This window comes from Loa loa (assembly GCF_000183805.2).
Source record: "Loa loa unplaced genomic scaffold supercont3.634, whole genome shotgun sequence".
NCBI lineage: Eukaryota > Metazoa > Nematoda > Chromadorea > Rhabditida > Onchocercidae > Loa > Loa loa.
Window position 1 is genome coordinate 1 of NW_018108814.1, and position 19,591 is coordinate 19,591.

At 28.0% G+C, this 19,591-nt stretch overlaps 4 protein-coding genes across 4 annotated transcripts; 2 read left to right on the top strand and 2 right to left on the bottom strand.

Annotated features, from left to right (window-relative positions):
• Positions 1-1,685: 1,685 nt before the first annotated feature.
• Positions 1,686-3,989, top strand: LOAG_05715 (hypothetical protein; the record flags this gene model as incomplete). Its single annotated transcript, XM_003141252.2, has 5 exons — positions 1,686-1,850; positions 2,376-2,569; positions 2,940-3,126; positions 3,318-3,433; positions 3,902-3,989. 5 exons carry the CDS (start codon positions 1,686-1,688, stop codon positions 3,987-3,989), a joined length of 750 nt encoding a protein of 249 aa, XP_003141300.2.
• Positions 3,990-4,870: 881 nt separating this feature from the next.
• Positions 4,871-6,820, top strand: LOAG_05716 (hypothetical protein; the record flags this gene model as incomplete). The annotated part of the gene is made up of 4 exons (XM_003141253.1): positions 4,871-4,973; positions 5,388-5,450; positions 6,452-6,529; positions 6,681-6,820. The coding sequence occupies 4 exons, from the start codon at positions 4,871-4,873 to the stop codon at positions 6,818-6,820; spliced, it is 384 nt and encodes a 127-aa protein (XP_003141301.1).
• Positions 6,821-8,057: 1,237 nt separating this feature from the next.
• Positions 8,058-11,977, bottom strand: LOAG_05717 (eukaryotic translation initiation factor 3 subunit E). Its single transcript, XM_003141254.2, has 11 exons — positions 11,859-11,977; positions 11,339-11,479; positions 10,986-11,114; positions 10,548-10,721; positions 9,933-10,133; positions 9,492-9,593; positions 9,188-9,289; positions 8,963-9,103; positions 8,730-8,810; positions 8,437-8,556; positions 8,058-8,256 (listed from the first exon to the last, which is right to left on the bottom strand). Exons 1-11 carry the CDS (start codon positions 11,946-11,948, stop codon positions 8,230-8,232), a joined length of 1,308 nt encoding a protein of 435 aa, XP_003141302.1. The 5' UTR covers positions 11,949-11,977; the 3' UTR covers positions 8,058-8,229.
• Positions 11,978-14,291: 2,314 nt separating this feature from the next.
• LOAG_05718 (hypothetical protein) lies at positions 14,292-17,227 on the bottom strand (the record flags this gene model as incomplete). Its single annotated transcript, XM_020446949.1, has 5 exons — positions 14,292-14,435; positions 15,217-15,456; positions 15,693-15,890; positions 16,445-16,496; positions 17,103-17,227. 5 exons carry the CDS (start codon positions 17,225-17,227, stop codon positions 14,292-14,294), a joined length of 759 nt encoding a protein of 252 aa, XP_020302770.1.
• Between the last annotated feature and the right edge of the window lie 2,364 nt (positions 17,228-19,591).

A 19,591-nucleotide genomic window follows, 5' to 3' on the forward strand; every position in this document is an offset into this window, starting at 1 on the left:
GCATATTAATATTCATTATTATTGTTATTATTATTACTATTATTATTATTATTATTACTGCTATTATTATTATTCATTATTATTATTATTATTATTATTATTATTATTATTATTATTATTATTATTATTAATTATTAAACTGTCATTACTATTCAAAATGTTACATCATGTTTGATGTTGGAAAACTCTTACTAAAGTTTATTTATTGCATCAACGTGAACAAAACTCTAAAATTGATTGTCTGTGTGATATAAATTTTTGGAATCATTGATACATACGCATATACGTATAAATCATTTGAAGAATGGGACAAAAGAAATGATAATATATTTTTTTGTGTTCCAATAATGATTAGTTTCATGTTAATATTATCACACTTATTGTGATTGTGATTATGATTACGATTATAAGTGCATGAAGATATCTACTGATAATGCTCCAATAAAGATTAATTTCACGCGAACATTATCGCACTTATTATTATTATGAATATGATTACAATTATAATTGAGACCATGATCGTGATTATGACTACAATTATGATTATGGTCATGATCACACAAATATATCTATTTGATAATAGTGTTGATACTTGTACAAATGATTCATCCAATAGATTTAACTTTATTATATTTGATAAATGATAATTTCATCGTAGAATCTTTTGGATAAAAAAGAAATATTTTAAAAATGAATTCGCATTAGGAAAATATTGTTCAACCAAAATTTATCATAGATTATTTAAAATGTTTAAAATTTTTACTGAAATAAAGATTCGTGTAATTTGAATAAAATTTATTAAAGATTAATCAATTTTTTGCTGTAAAATAGCTTTTTCAGTTTTATTTCAAAAGTAAAAAGTAAAAACCGAAAAAGGAAAAAAATTTGCATAAAAAGAGAAAAAATGAAGTTGTGACAGCAAAATAATATAAAGTTGTCATTCAAGTTACGGCAAATCATATCAGTGTTTAATCACCAGATCAAGCGGTTCTATAATGGTGGAGCCAAGCAAAACAAGGTTTCGTGGCTTATTTTGATCTGTTTTTTTTCTTTCTTGTTTTTCCTATTTAATGAATTAAATGCCTGAAATAGATAACAATTCTTCTTGTATTTTATCAAAGAAGTAATAGACATTCATATATCGGAATATAATGGAATAATTTAATTGGCATTCAATTATTATTTAATTGCAGCACTTTTTTTGTCGTTTAATTTAGGCCCGAAAAAATTCGCAAAATAATTTTTCACAGTAATAAGGATGATTTTGCCATTGATATTGATCTGTTGAAAGAATATTCGAAAAAAATTAAACAGGTTAAAAAAAAGTTAACAAAATTTTGCAATTTACATTAAAACATTCAATTTTTGTTGCAAAAATGAAATTAAAAAATTTTTTATTTCAAGTTCATTTTTTTATTTTAAATTCATTTAGTGTCAAATTTTTGAATGATTTTTCAATATGCAATAACAATGAATAAAAAGATGAAACAATTGAAGCAAATTATTAGAAAATCTAAGCTTAGAATTTTTGAAAGATTTAAATTTGAAGTTAAATCAATTTTTTGATTTTTCAATGAGTAATACCAATGAAAAGATAAAATGATTAAGAGGATGTAAAAAATTTTAATTTTAAATTTTCAAAAAATTTTAATTTACAGTTAGAAGCTGATGGTAAAGTACCAAAAATGTTGGATTTTTCAAATTATGACGTTATAGCTGTGTCAACTTTAATTGATTATATGGCAACTGGTGGTCGTACGAAGGCACGAATTACAAATTCCATTCTTGGTGACATGACCGAAATTGCTCGTCTCCTAGAAATGGAATCATTATTAACAAAAATTAATGAAGTAACAATGTTTTGCTTTTTTTTCTTTTTTTTTTTTGAATAAAAAAACTTAGCAATAATACTGAAATGTGTTGTTGAAGTTGAAAAAAAAAATTTTCCTTTTTGTGATATTTTTTAAAATTTAAAAAGAAATTAAAATTCAAACACTTTGAAGTTACATTTGTTGATAAATCAACTTCAAGGTTATAAAAGTTTTTGTTTTAAAATTTATACAATCAGTAATTAAGTGCATAAGTTTAAAATAAAAAAAAACGGATCAATCAATTATTAAAGAATTATTCCATAAAATTGATGAAAATGTGGTTAAATATTTCTTTTTTTTAAAAAAAAAATTGATTCTCTTTTTGTTGAATTTAATTATAAAATTTAGTATTTCGATACTGTTTGAACTAATTATTCCAAAAAAAAAAGTGAAATGAATGAATAAAGTATAATTATGTATCAAAAATTGAACAATTCTTTTTTTCCTAAATTTAATTGCAAAATTTAGTATTTCAATGATATTTAAATTTAATTATTTTTGCAGTTTATTCTAATATCAGTAACACAAAATGAACAATTCTTAGTGCATACATTAACAATGATTAGTATGCAAATATTATTGGATACATCGATGGGAAAAAAAGTTTTTGATATTGCTGTTAATAAATTCCCAATTATCAGAAAGATGGCATCATTTAATGAAGTGCCACTTGATGCAATTCTACGTATTCTTGATCGGTTCATTTAATTCTCTCTAATCAATATATTTCTGTAATTTTTTTTTTTTTGAATGAACAGAACCATATAATTAGTTTAAATATGTGCTAAATTTGAACAGTTTTATTGAATAATTCATGAATGAATTAATGAAGTACTACTTGTTGATCATAGATTAATTTGATTTAAAATTAATAATTAATTTCTTTGATGATTTGCTTATTTCAAGCTGAATCATATCATTGATTTAAATATAAGTTAATTGTAATATAATTGTATCAAATAATTTGTTAATTTAATCTGATTTAAAATTAATTGATTACTCGAAACATTATATAGGCACAATAAATTTAGAATTGCAATTGCTGAGTAATTTATTTAAATGCTACAGGTGTGATTTGAATATAAGCAGTGAATATGATGTAGTTGAAACAGCTATTTCATGGTTAGCTGCTAAACCGGAACGTATTCATTTTTCATATTTAGTACTACGTTGTATACGTATTGCTAATTTAGCGCCTGATCAACGTACGGATCTTTTTGCGCTTACCAGTTCTATGTCAAATTATGCGCAAATAGTAAGTTTTTTTAGAGAAAGAAAAGATAGATAAATAATACTTTTGCATGAAATATTTATAATATTTTTTTTTTAATTCTTCAAATATCAATTAATTGATCAGCTAAATATAACTATTAATTATGTGTGCTTTTGCTAATTAAATATATTTGCATATTTAAAATTAGAAATTAATTTTATATCAAATTTTAGATGTCAGCTTTTGCGCATTACACTTTTAATAATACAAATGCGCATCGGGTATGTGTTTTAGCCGAACATAACTCATACAAACGATGTGGCAATAGAAGTGGTCACACGCAATTTGTGTACGATTCAAACAAAAAAAAAAATTTTAATTTACAAATAATTTCCTTGTAATCTTAAAATATAACGTGTAAATACGTAAAATGTGTAATACGTAAATAATATTGTTTCTTGCAATCTTAGAATATAACGTGTAATACGTGAAATATGTAATATGTTAATAATATTGTAAAAGACACAAATCACGTCAGTAGAGAATGAATGATGAAAATCTATTGTTGAATTAAAATATTTTCAAAATCTTTTCTATCAGAAAATTTTAATAAGTTTAATTAAACTCTTATTATTATATAAATGTGAATAATTTTGCAAAATTCAAATGTTTTTATATTTATGCAAATATATGAATTTTAACGACAATTAAGTATTCAATTCTATTAAGAATATATTGGCAAAGAAAAAAAAACAGCAAAACTAAATTAGTATTTAAACAGTTTTTTTCTTTAAAATAAAATTTGCTTATTTTTCAGTATTAATGTGCCCAGTCGAAAAATTGTTTATCGAAGAAAAGCACCACCAATTAAAGCATCTTATGTGACGGCTAAACCAAGTAATTAATAAAATTTTTGCAAGCTTTGTTTTGTTCAAAAAACTATCATTAAATTATAAAATTATTAAATTATAAAAGATTATTAGAGATTAAATTGTACAATGAACAAGATGTAAATTATCCCTATTGCATTAGTTTCCAAAATTATTAAATTATTAAAATTAGCTCAAAAAATTAAACCATAAAATTATTAGGTTGTAAAATTACTTGCATTATATTAAATTATAAATTCGTTCCCATTATTTTAAATCATACAATTGCTAAATTGTGAAAAAGTATTGAAAAATTAAATTATAAAATCATCAAAGGTAAAATTATTCCTATTGTATAAAAGTATAAAATTTATTTCTATTATATTTAATTGGGAAATTATCCCTATTGCATTAAATTTCAGAATTATTCTCATTATTTTAAATCATAAAAATTGTTAAAAAATTAAATTATGAAATCATCAAGTTATACAATAATTCGTAATATATTAAGTTATAAAATTCTCGCTACTATATTAAATTTTAAAATTATTCCTATTATATTCAATTATAAAATTATTCCATCTATATTAAATTACAAAGTCATTATATTATAAAAAAATCATTTAGAAAAATTAAATTTTAAAACCCTTTATAAAATCACTTCTATCATAATAAATTGATTGGAAAATTTTTCCGATTATATTCAATTAAAAGATTACTAAATTGGAAAAAAATCATTAAAAAATTAAATAAAATCATTAAATTAAGAAAATTATGTAAAATTACAAGAAATAATTAAAAAGTTAAATTATAAAAATCATTTAAAATGATGAAATTATTTCTCTATATTTAGTAATTTTTTTTTTTTTTAGTAAACATCACCATCACAAGCACTGAATGAAATAAAAAATATACGAATGCATGAGGGTAAAGATTTGAAACGTTCCGTATTTGGCATTTCACAAAAACCACGTACAACACGCATGGAACGTATGGAACGTTATTTGGAAGAATACAAACGTATGCTTAATTTATAGCAAATTATTGCTAAGTTAATTAAGCTTTTATAATTAATTACCTTTGATCTAACTCTTTTTTTTCCTGTTAAAAAATTTTCAAATTTTTGCAACATTTTTTTTTTTTCAAGCATTATCATTTTTACATTTTATTTACTTTTTCATGCAATTAAACAAAAAAATTCAAGCAAATCATCTAGTGTTAAATTTTTATTTTGAAAAGTTTAAAGAAAAAATCATACATATATCACACTTTAAATAATTAATTAATTAATTAAAGGTAAGCAAAAAGATAGCACAACACCAACGATGCCAAAATTAACAGAAGGTTTTCTTTCTTTCTTTCTTTTTTCCTTAACAAAATTTCGATTTCCTATACGCTAATTAAATAGGTACGATGAATTTTTTTTCTTTTCAGAAAAAAAGGATATTGTTGATAAGAAAGAAAAGGAAGAAATGAAAATATCAAAAGATGAAAGTGGTAAAAATGGACTAAAACATTCTTTTTTTTTTTTTAAAGAAAAAATAATAAAAAAGAAAGGGAATTAATGGAAAATGGAAATTAAAAAAAGAAAATTAAAAGGTAGAATTAGTTTATTATTTTTTGTTTTCTTTCACTAATTGTTTTGAATATTTTCATTTCATTTTTGTTTTTCAATATTTGAATAAATTTTGGAATAAATTTGAAATGAAATTTTTTAATTAAATGAATGGAACAAATGTAACATTTAATAAATTAAAAGTGTAACTTTTAATAATAAATGTGTAACAAAAATTTATCAAAAGTAAAAATTCAAAACGAAATAAAATTATTTCCGTATTTCCTTCATAGCTTTTATTGGTTTAATCTTTATTGAAAGATAGAATTGCTTATTATTAAGCAGCGGAATTATTTAATACCAAAAGATATAATTACTCATTATTAAATGGCAGAATTATTTATTATTAAAGCGTAGAATTGTTTATGATTAAAAATGGAATTAATTGTTATCAAAAATACATAATTATTATTAAAATATAGAAAATATAGAAGATGGGGTTAATTATTCAAATATAAAAAATAGAATTAATTATTAAAATATAGAAAGCTTATGAAAAATTTGAATACTAATAAATAATCAAATGTATAATTTTTGTTCCACTTTCATATAAACATATTTTGATTATAAAAGGAAGAGGGAGAGACGGAGAGAGAGAGAGATAGGGAGAGAGAAAGAGAGAAAGAATATGGGAGATATATTTTAATGTGAAGAAAGATGGATTAAAATTATGTAAAAATATAATAACTGAATAATTAATTAATTATCATGTTATAGCTAAATTGCAATGAGAAAGAAGCATTGAAAATAATAACTTTAATAAAATTTTAAAAAAATCAGAAAATGTAAAAAAGAAATTTAATATAAGTTGATATGCTTGCGAAATAAAAATTTTAAAATTTAAAAATTCATTATTTAAATTCTATTTTTTTTTTTATTTTAGGTGAAACGACAAAATCTAACAAAAGTAAGCAATCAAGAAAACAGCGTAAAACGGCTGGCAGTTCGCCTGATAGTGAAGGTTTTTATCACGTTGCTGAAACGTTATATACGTATACTTACAAACTTCTTTAATTGACCCTTACTTGTATGTTTTATTTTACAAATCATTAATAGATTATTTGAGTAATTAATTTCCATCCTAAGATACATTTCGTTTTAACTTGTTTCAGATAGTTCAACTTATTTTAAATCAACTGATAATGGAAGTACTGCAACTTATAGTGATAAGAAGAGCAATGAAAGTGATTTTAGTAGTGAAACAGATGAAAGTTCATCACCAACATTCACAAGTACAGATCAATCTTTATAAGTGAAGGATAAATGAAATGATTGATTAAAATCATTTATGTCAACTTACGAAATATTTTCAGTAATTTCATAAGTAAATTTTATCAAACATCTTATCTGATAAACTAACGATGTAATAAATGCAAAACATAAGCTTTATGGACTAATTATATTACTGAATACATATTAGAAAGTACCAAACAACTGCTTGACTGCTGATAAAAACATGCTTATATCATTTCTTCTTTTGTATTACAACAGTGATACACCAGCTGATAATCTTCTGAAGGATAATCTTCTGAGTAAATTTCATCATGTCATGTGTTACAACAATGATTTACCAGTTAAGGATAATCTTAGGATCAAGAGATAACCATCTCCCCATTTCCAGTTCAGTTCGCAAATCTCTTAAGCATTTGGTATAAGGTAAAACAAGAAGAATTGTTAGCAACCAACAAACTCTGACTAGAATTAAGTTTTGGCAGTGTAGCATGCAAGAAAATCAATTCAAAAAAGAAAAAAAAAGGAAGTATATCAATTTTATCTCATTCGCTTTATCGGGGAATGGCACAAACATCGAACGAAAACAAAATAATGCAATAAACAGCTTCACCTCTGGATTAATTTAAAAGGAATCAAAATCGAACTGATTTAAACATTGACTTAGTTTCAGGACAATTTCTCTAACTTTCAATACAATTATTATTATTATTATTAAAAGGAAACGGAATTTGGTGTAACTTAATCCTAAAATTAAACAGTTTAACTCAGAATAAAATTCATCCTAATCATATTGCTTGTAAATTGCTAATATCAATCTAAATCCTTAGACAGACGGCAAGCTAATAATTAGCTACTCTTTTCCATCCATTGGGAGAATACTGTCAAAGGGTGGAAATCATTTAATCGAAATTCAAGAAGCTTAAATCGTTTTCAAATAATATCGTAATCTCTTGCTAATATCGTAAAGCTGACATTATAAAACAACATTATGGTAAACGACTTTCAATCGATTTGTATCAGTCATATGAGTTAGAATTTTACAGTAACAGATGAAGGACCAAATTCTGTATTGATGACTAAATAACTTCCATATAAGTCAAACTTAAGTTAAGTAAGTCAAAGTTTCCATTCAAATTTCTAAGTTAAATTTTTTTTTGCATAGGATAGCAGATTATCCAACCAGCCATTATCTTGCCGAAAATTTGAACGAAGAATAGCAATATATAAATAATGCAACGATCGACTAAAAAATCAATGCTGAATTTGAATATTTCGCACTATTTTACACCTTCTCCACGACAACAATAAAGAAAAAACCCAAAGTCTGGCGATATCAAACCTCCCAAACAATTCAGATAAGCAGGAAAAAACCGTCTAAGCACAGAAATACAATCATATGATCACAAATTATTTCCCACAAAAATAATATCATGATAATTCGGCCTTCCAAGCGCCCTGAAATTTGGAAATTTGGGTTTGAAATTTCATTATTAAAACAACTTACATATGAATTGTATCTATTAATAACCTGGAAATGGTACCATATTCATGAATGCAATATGTCAATGTAACATGTTTAGAAATCCCGACATTCGTCACAAAAAGCATATGACATAGGAAGTTGACAATGCAAACCTTCTTGTCTAGTTTCATTTTTTCCAGTTGTAGAGCAATTTGCTGCGCACGGAAAGTTAACCGTTTTGTATTTTCCATCACTTGTTCATGAACAGACGTAGTTTTAGCACCCATAACAACCTTTAAAATGAATCGAGTAATCATGGAAATACAAAGAGAAATACAAAGTATCGTTCGAATTATTCAACATCATTTCCTCCCTTACAATGATTTTCACGATAGTAAGCTAGTACAATTTCCAGTAACAACAAAACTCCAAGGAATGTAATTTCAAGTAACGTTGATAGTCATACCTGCCCAAGTTTAGAATCAATTTTAGCGCCATCAATACGATACGTTCTAATTAAATCAACAATCCATCTTTCTGCTTCTACCTGAAATACATCCTTTGTAAAATCATTCGGAATTCAATTCCCTAAAACTTTTTTGTATCTTACAGCTTATCCTACGAGTTTATGCTGTTCCCCCTCGCAATACAGTTTTATTTACAAATAAAAAAAGTTTTCCAAAAATAATCTATGTATACCTGCTGCATATTAAGACGGTCGGCAAGCATTTGTATAGAAATACATTGATGAATTCTGCAGAACATTTCGAAAATCAATAGTCTGGCACTTTCTCGGAAATCTTCTAAGCAAGCGGTCAGGAAGAAATCATTTGATAAAACCTGAAAATCCCATAAAATCTCTGCTTGCACCGGGAATCTTTATTTCAAAAAAGTACTTTAAACAAAAAAAAAAAAAAACTAGACATCTTCGCATTTCCTCAGCTTTTTCTGGGCATCGTCAAAATCATACTTAATATAGAGACAAGTTAAGAAATCAGTAACTGGATCCTCATAATTATGTCGTTCCTTGAATGAAAATCGATTAGTGAAAAACAACCAATTGTTTGGAAAAAACAAAATAATCAAAATGACGGATAATGAAATAGTGAAGTCGATGTAAACCTATATGTCACAGACAAAATTTATGTAATTGAAACAACTTATTTTTTAATCTTTAACTATAATTGGCTTATATTTGAAGTAAGGATGCCTCAGTAAAAAAACTTACAATATCGATTACTTTAATCAAATCTTTCAAACTGTTTTTCTGCTTTGTTTTGCTTGTCACAACTGCTACAGCCAAATACCGTAAAAGATGCGGACAAGCTATCTAAAAGAACAACAGAAACATATTACTTATATCTTATATATAAAGAATGAGAAAAGTGATAACTTGAGCGTTACATCTATAATACAAAAGATTCTATAAAGCACAATAAGGTAGTTAAAGGGAAAGGAACCAATATGAACATTCTAAATGCTGTACGCTTGTGGATCACTTAAAATGGAGAAGCGTCGAGCGCATATCATGTATACATAAATTTAACGGTGCAAAAATAGGAACGAATGCTTACAACGCTAGGAAAAAAGAAAAAAAAGAAATCAGGAAAGAAATAAAAAAGAAAAAAAAAGAAATCAGGAAAGAAATATGTACGCGTTAAAAAATTACCTGTATCGTGTTCAAATACGGCTGCTGGTTGAGATACATTTCAACAATTTCATCACGCCCTTTTGGATAGTTGAAATAAACGAACAGAGCCCAATGCATTAACCACGCACGTTGCTGAACTGATTCTAATTCGGTATCAAATGGATTAAAATCAATGTATGTTCGCAGTTTGGTCAAATCATCTTTCGCATGTGTCCATTCCTGAAAAAAGCAAAAACCCTTCCAAGGCTTCTTTTTTGAAATATACATATCAAAAGGAATTCCTGTTCCTTTTTTTTTGTTTCATTAATTATTCTTCACAAAATGCAATGCAATTCTTCCGGGATAAATTAGATAAAAGAACACAGCGCAATACACCGCCATATCTGCAGTTTTTCAACATTGCTAATAAAATCCTAACTGTGGACAACCATAAAGTTCAGATTACAGCTTGGCCAAAATAACTTCAGATGAAATTTTAGAAATTTCAGTTATGTTGTTTTACATTAAATTATTAACATCCACAATGTTCATCATCACTTCGAATGACATTTATGCTACAATCAGTCCCTTAACCTTTATAAACATTATGAGTAGAGAGTTTCTTAGAATCCTAGAAGTCTAATGTAAACTTACTTGTAGCAATATTTCGGAAGCCAATTTGCCATACAATGCGCTCAGATAGTTTGGATTTTGTTGTGGCACAATATTGCGGTAGTAATCAAGACATAAAGATGCAGCCGAGTAATTACCACATTCGTATTGGAACTTAGCGTAGCGAAACAACGAGTCAAGCATTTCCTCAGTGAGCTGTAAATGACGGTAAATTTCCAGCTTCCAAGAAATATATTTAGAACAAACATATCATTAGGATATCTACTCTCCTTCATTTTTTGCTCCCTTATTCCTGTTTTCTACAAATCTACCATCCTTCTCGATTATTTTTCCTATAATGCTGCAAGTCTAGCTAACCTATTATCTAGCAACAGAGATAAGTAAATCAGACCCTAACTTCAGAATACTCCAACAGAAAAAAAAATTATGCGAAAGTCTAACTATCACGAATAAAATTACCCCATGATTCGCAGTGACATATTCAAGAATTCGATTATTTGTTAGTTCTCGACTATCCATCATTGCTTTTACTGGCTCCGATTCCAGAATTTCCACCACTGGATCAACTTTAACTTTCAGTTTTTCACGCTGTGAAACGATTTCATAAGTCGGTAACAAACAAGTAAATAAAAGTAAGGCGGCGAACTCATAACTATATTAATTTTTGTGAGGTACAGAATTTTATAATCCTTTAATATGGAAGATTATTTACAAGTATCTTAAATAATAGACTAATTAAAACCACTATAATACAAAAGTCGATACTTTTCACCTTAACTTAAAGCTGTTAAATAGTGAAGGATAACAAATACCTGGCTGAGGATTTCAACTTTGCGTTGCTCCAATTCCTTTGGTACTTCACCTTCGGAATACGTTTCAATTACGCTGTCGATCATATTTGTCTTCAGTAAAACCCGTCGATGCACTTTAATCAATGAGTCGTGATCATAAATCTGAAAAATGTAATTTTATTAACAGAAAATGTATTTGGAAACAGTATTTTTGACAACTCTCATTTAACAAGCAAATGTAAAGTTTGCGAAGTTAATATATCATGATAATCACCATGTAACATTTCAGCAGGCAATGTATGAATACATCAAAGGTGTAAAAGCATGAAAAACTAAAAATGATCAAACCACAAAATGGACCAATTATTATTGCAAGAATATGTTACATCAAATTATCGTAAACCGACTTTAATTTCAATTTTAATTCGTAAAACCGAATTGCACAAAAATTAGGAAAACTGGACATAAACACCACAAAATTTCCATCGTAAAAACATCCAGAAAGAAATTTAATTCAAAATATTAAAATAATTTCACTTACACTCCTTGGTTCAATGAATTCCAACAATGGTATAACTAAGTGAAGGTCGAAAAATGGTGCCATCTTTTTAGTCAAATCGTATTCAGCCATGTTATTATGAATGTAGATATCTGAAAGTTACTTTTACCACAGTGTTTTGATAGATTTTAAAAATTTTAAACTACAGAAACTTTCCGAAACTTTCAAATTTTAATCCTTCTTCCTCACCTGACGCCAACAACCCGATCCTAAGCCCTGATGTACAGTCCTCCACAACAACCGTAGTTGAAAATGGCTTAGACGTAGTCTGGTTTTCACGCCCACACGGGTCACAATGCAAATTTAGGTTCCTACCAAAATGATCTGCTGCTTCTTAAGGTAGCATTTTCAATTGATGTCTTTTTTTTCCTGAATATAGAATAGTTGAATTGTGGCAAAACCCTAGGAAGTAATAGCTCCAGCAGAGGACGTTTCCTAGAAAATGACTTAAGACCTTTTTTGCACTTGATACCTCGAGGTATATGTATGGTATATATTTCTGATTTCCGGAAATATTTTTTGGAAAACATTTTGTGCTAGCTGATAAGTGATAAGTGATTTGAGCTAGTTCCTCGGCTAATAATTGCTCACTAAATCAAAGGTTTTTATTCTCACAATGGAAGGGAGAAGATTTATTTCTAATACAAACTTAAATATGAGAATAATTCCATGTTAATAAACCGGATGAAAAAAAAAGCTCATCATATATTCTGAAACGTTTTGCATTTCCCTCCTCATTTTCTTTCCCTTTCTCTCTTCTGGCCTTTTTTCTAATGAAACTTTTCTAATGAAACTTTTGCAAATGCTGCCTCCCTAATAACACCTTCATCAGACATCCCCTTCCCCTATGGATTATCTATTTCAGGTTATCATTTCCAACTTATTTTGTCTTCTTTGATTGTTGATTAACAGTTCTAATGTCATGAAAATTACAATTACAATGTTCTCTGTTGTCATCAAACCTTGTTATTCGATTGATTTGCGAGGAAAACTTCCCAGTCTTATAATTTTTGCTATATTTCACTGGAAAAAGTTGTCACTAATGAATGCGGAAAAGATTCAGAATTATTTCTCTTTTTATCACTTGTTACCGTTACCAGAGAAAATGAAAACGAAATAAAACATTGTTAAAACTTGTTTACCAATATTTCACACCATACACTTACACAAAATGAAATAAAATATAAGGATGGTTGCGAGTGAAAGTATGGACAAAATACAGTTTTGAGAATTTACATAATAAATGTACAAGAAATATATTTGAGAGATTTTTTTTTTCTTTTCTATATTATTGTGTATATTATTGTCGATAATAAAATAAAAAAACAAAAATATTTAAATTTCATACTTACATACTAAATGATTATTAGTATGTAAGTTATAATTTTTGTTTATAAACACAATAATAATAACATATGTGCAAGAATGATATAATGATTTGTACATTTTTGCCCAGAAAATTCTAAACTTCTCAATTTTTTTATGATTAAATTTAAATTTACAATTAATACTACCAATTCGTACAGCATTATCGTGATGGACTTTTTTTTTGTTCCATCTAAAATTTTCTTTTTCCCCTTTTTTCTTTTATGCAAATTATCATTATTTTCCCTTTTTCTTCTATGCAGACCATCATTATCAATATTTGATAATATGCAACTATGGTACTGGTTCAAATCTCACATTTATCAAAATTCAGCTTTTAAATCAGAAAAAAAGAGTAACATTTATCGTTAACAAAATGGATGTCACTTAAAAGATTTAAGAAAAAAAAAAAAACCCCAGAGAATTTAGTTTAGAATATTGGACAATTTCTATTCTCTTTTTTAATCGATTTTCCTTGATATCAGCATATCGAGCAAGCAGGTAGTGTATAGAGCAAGAAACCAATGTATCCATGTATTAAAGAAACAGCTAACACAGTACACATGTCAAATTTCCATAATTCGAATAGCCTGAAAACTGACGTGATTCACGTATCAAATTTTACAGATTCATATTACTAAATGCAACGATAATTTTAAAATTAGATATATTTTTTTATTTTCTCTTAAATTCTTGGAAATTCTCTTGGATTTTATTCCTGTCTATCTTTCTGATATATTTTTTTTATTTTCTCTTAAATTCTTGGAAATTCTCTTGGATTTTATTCCTGTCTATCTTTCTGTCTAATTAATTCAATGGGAAAAGTCGATCTGCATTTTGCACCTTGATAGTATAAGTGATAATAAATTTGAATTAAATAAAATTTGTTGATGTATTGGCAAAAAAAAAAGGATATATTTGCTATAGATTTATATGCAAATATGAAATCAAGTATAATCAAAATTTTTATGCACGTTTAAGGTTTCAATTTCCACTATACAATACACTTATGCATCATTAAATACTGATCTGTATTACGTATTTACCTGATCAACCATTTTCTTTAATTTTACCATTTTGAGCATCCATCGGAATATCCCAGCTGTAGGTAGTTTTTTGGCGGTAAAATTGGGATCGCTTCTGTGATGTTAGATTTGGAGTATCCGGTCGTTCTGCCCAATACAGTATTATTTCCTACAAACAAAAGCATTGTAATACAGGTTTTCTACTTTTCTACATTCGTAGTAAATGGATTTTTTCATAAAATGTGATAAAAAAGTTGGAATTAAATCTGCTGGTATTTTATGACACTCAAATTATAAATTCCTCGGAAATATTTTTTTAGAAGGTATATCACAGCATAATGAAGTGTAGCTTAACAATTCAAGATAGTTTAGGAAGTTACCTCAGCTTTCATCACTATTTCACCACTCTACAACAAAGATCGGCAATCAAACTTATATATAAATGAGAAACAAACAAGAACAAGACAGGAAAAAATTTTTCGAGAGTTTGGAGGTATAGAATTCCTATAAGAGAGAGCAATCGAGGATAGCTGGAAAACAGACTGAATTCTACAGTTTCGCAAAACTTATCTAAACTATCCTGACATTACATCTTAAAGTTATTTCATACAATCTAAATGCAATATCCTGCTGCTATTTGTAGTCAAAAAAGGTGAAAACATAAAATTCTACTAATAGCATCTAGAAATTTAGAAAATATGAAGATTTTCCTTGAAAATATTGGTGATAACAGAGCCATCATCGGACTCACAGCTAACCACCAACCTTCCAAAAAAGTTCGTAAAATTCTAATCATCCCTCTATTATTACTCAGTTTCAACCATCCTCTGATTTACCGAATGATTGAAATTTTGAGAAGAAAATTCAGGAAATGACAAGGAAATAAATGAATATTTAAAGTAAAACAGAGTAAAACAGTTAAAGTAAAACAGTAAAAAAAAGTAAATGACCTGATCACTTGGACAACTTTTTCGGAATGATTCCATAGCATAACCGCGTTTCATATAACCCCATAAATTGTGTAAATTGGTCGGTATTTCATATCCTTTCAATGCACCTAAGGCAATTCGGATGGTATGCAATTTGGGCAAAATATAACAATCTAAATGGGTTAAATGATCAGCTGCCAGAAATGATGTCCTTATATCATCCAAATATCGATCCAATCGTATCAATTCCATATTCAATGCCTGATGATAACAATAATAATAATAAATGAATAATAGAAGTTTAGCAGAGCAAAACAAAGTTACCTTTAACCCTTTGGTCTTAAAAAATAAGTAGATTGAGACGTCAAAAACAAAAATTTACTTGCATTTGCAACATTTAAGGACGCATAACGCTGAGCACAACTAAAAAAGTTTAGATTCTTAGGAGGAAAAAAAAAGGAATTCTTGAAATCAGCGCGAAAAAAAATTATACGTACTTTTGGATCGGTGTTAACTTCCTTAATGAAAAATGCAAAGGAACGGAAAAGATTTGCTGTAGCATCTGAAGCAGCAGAACATTCACATTTCAGTGATGGTATTGGAAACTGTCGATCGATGTAATCAATAATTTCATCCTGATGGGATAAGATTAAGTCATCACCGTGTTGTAATGCTGGAGCATGCCTTAAACCAGCCTGTAAATTAACATTTTAAGGTTCCATGTTAAATCATGCTAATTTCAAAAGCATTTTTCAGGAAAATAAATTTTGGATTAGATTAGGATGAGAATTTTTAAAATGTAGAAAGTAAGTAGGCATGAGATAAGTAAGCAAACTTCGCTTCAATCTTCCGAATTTAATAATTTCCTCGGAAATTACTGATGAAAACTAAAAACTCCTCATAACAGAAATTTCGGAGGATTAACCTATTGATGTATTACTTACTGTGCTTGGATTATACTTTCATATTCCCGGTATCATCTTATTCTAAATCGGGAGATAACTATCAAGTAAAAAGTTTTTTCGAAAAAAAAAAGGTTATTTTATAATCCAATTGCGTAATTCTTCCGTTCACATCTGGAAAATTTCAACTTCCTTTCGCCTTTCCCGTTACATCGTCATTTTTCTTGTTGCCATTATATTTGTAACCATTAATTAATTTTACGTACAAATACTTGAAATTAGAAAGTTTTTCTTTTTTTTAAAGAATTCAAGAATTAAACTCATAATCTAAACAGAAGAGAATTTACCTCACGGAATTCTGGTGGTGGTTTCGCTTCGTTGACTGTTTTCACGCTGAATCTATAAAAGGGGAATCATTTTTTGAAGTATTTTACTATATATTTTAGTAATTAAACATTCCACAACAATTCCCAAATCAGAATTATCCGGTTATTCTGTTATTCATTGATGAATACAACGATGATATGATTACCGATCAAATAATAATTTGTGTTTTTATGATAACAGCTTTTCCAAATCATTTCATGATATCAGTGATTAAATCATTCTGGTTTGTGCAATGCTACAGTAATTTTCAAATCATAATTCTCCGATCACTTTGTTATTCGTTGATGAATACAGCGATGATATTACCGATCAAATAATGATTCTTGTTTTTATGATAACAGCTTTTTCAAATCAATTCATGATCTCAGTAATTAAATCATTTCAGTTTGTGATGCATCCGTTAAAACAGAATTTCTGATGTCTCAATTACTGCGTATGATAATAATAATAATAATACTTAATTGATTAGCTTATATATTTACACTTTGATGATAATATCACTGATAAAAAGAAAGATACATTAGTAGTGGAAAAGTTTTGTGAGATTGATATATATTTAGAACATAATTTTATCAATTAAAATAAGGCTAAATTTGAGTACGTTAAAGAGAAACTTACGTGAGATCAGAATCAGGATGAAGACTTTTCTCGATTAGTATCATAAAAATTTGATGACATAACGGATCACCACCTAAGCGTACACCATCTGATCCTGCTTTCACCCATAACACAACTGGTTCCATCATGCTAAAAAAAAAAAAAACTTTTTGTTCAATTTAAAAAAAAAAAATTGCATAAAAATTTCGAATAAATTAAGGGATGAAATAAAACAAATAAATTTATCGAAAGGCAATAAATTAAAACATTAAAGAAAGGATTGTATGACATTATTCAAATAGTTGACAACAAATTAATGATATTAATTTGATCAATAACCTTTACTATAAGTATAGCTGAAAATGCAAATGTCTAAAAATATATGCAACAAAAAATGCTAAACTGATGACATACGTCAATTCTATTTTATTTCTAATTCAATGTATTCTAAAAATTTCCAAAAATGTTCGGTAAATGCATTCATATTATATACTATATAAGTGCATACGTCCATGTGCACACGCACGTGACGTGTATGTAAACATATACACGTATATGTTTATGTGTGTATATGCACGTGTGTATGAGTATGTATGTGTATAAAATGTTCTGCATGAATGTCGATCTTTCAGAATAATTATCCAATATTTCCAATCAGTTCATGAAATGTATGTATGCGTGTGCACGTGCGTGTGTGTATGTGTGCGCACGTGTGTGTATGTGTGTATGTATGTGCACGTGTGTGTATGTCTGTGTATGTGTATGCCTGTAATAGGAAGAAAGGGAAAGGTACTGTGAAAGTGCTGTAACAAAGACTTGAGCATTTTTGAAAATTCCTTCAACTGTAAATGCGAAACTATTATTAGATTGGTGGCAAAACAAATGAAGTTATTAGATACCTTTCATTCTTCTCTTTCTAAATCGATTCACTCACAGAAAATAGCTTACAGAGAGGTTTTCAAATTATAAGAAATGATTGATAAAAAGTTTGGGAATGAGAAGTAACACATAAATACACACACCCACACATACACACGTGCACATATACACATGCATACACCTACACCTACATAGACATACGTTACATACACGCACACACATAAATATGCATGCACATGAACACACATAGACATACACCTACATTACTAACAAATATATAAAGAAAAGGACAATGAAGGAGGATAGAAGGAAAACGAAATAATAAAATCGCCGGATTTTTTCGGCTAATTTTCGAAGTTTTTATTTCCGGATAATTTCCGAAAATGAACGAAAAAAGGGAGAGATTTGAAAGAAGCATAAACAGATCGATCTGAAATAGATTATGCCAGCGTACTTACTATCATTATATTCCATTATAGAGTGTAAAAAATTTGAAAATTAAATTTGGAATAATTAATAAATAAACAATTAAAAATTAATAGTTTCAGGCTTGCATTCAATAATTTTCCGACATGTATAACCAGCATGGAAAATTGTCCTTTAATGTCATCTCCATTCTTTTCCAGAAATTTCAAAAATAGCTAATTTGAAATGTTGAATTTTAACAAATATAGCATATATATATATATAATAAGCATACGGAAAAAGACGTCCGGAAAATACTTAACCAATCCGAAAATTTCTCAACCAACCAGAAATCACATCACAATTCAATCCTATGCACTAAATGTTATTCTCATCATGATTATTATTATAATGCAATGAAATGAAACTTTCCTAAAAACCGGATAAGAGAAAACAGGTTTTCCAGATAAAATCATCCTCAATTTGTCGTTTCATGATTACAATCAACAAATGAATTAAGAAAGATATATAGGAAGAAGAGAACCGGATAGATATGTGTCAGGAAAAAGTGATTGGATAAAGCGTATTGTTTAGAACAGATATATATATATATATGTATGCTGATGAAAGAAGCGGACAGACATAAACCAGTCAGGGAACAAAACTGAAATGAAGGAAAAATTTTGATGAAGATAATGAATGAGATGACGATAAATGTCCAGTTAAAGGGATGGTTAGAAGATGAGACATACTGATGTGTTATCGATAGGACATGAAGGAAATGACATTTGTCGCGTGGGTGGAGGAAAATGAATGAGTGGGCGGATGAAGTAAAATAGCAATGAGTAATGAGGGGTGAAAGTATGCTTAAGGAACGATGACAATGTAGCAAATGCAACACAACGAACAATAAGATCATCTTTTTTTTTTTTTTGAAGAAACGAAAAAAGCGGAACATTGATGGCAACCGAACAAATGTGATCTTTGATCTTCATCACCAAGATGACCTTTTGCATACATCTAAGCAAACGGTTTGCATGTAAAAAAACAAGCACACACACGCACACGTGCACATAACACACGTACATATATACGTGCATCGACACATATACACATCCTCATACACCTACACACACACACACACACACACACACACACACACACACACACACACACACACACACACACACACACACACACACACACACACACACACACACACACAC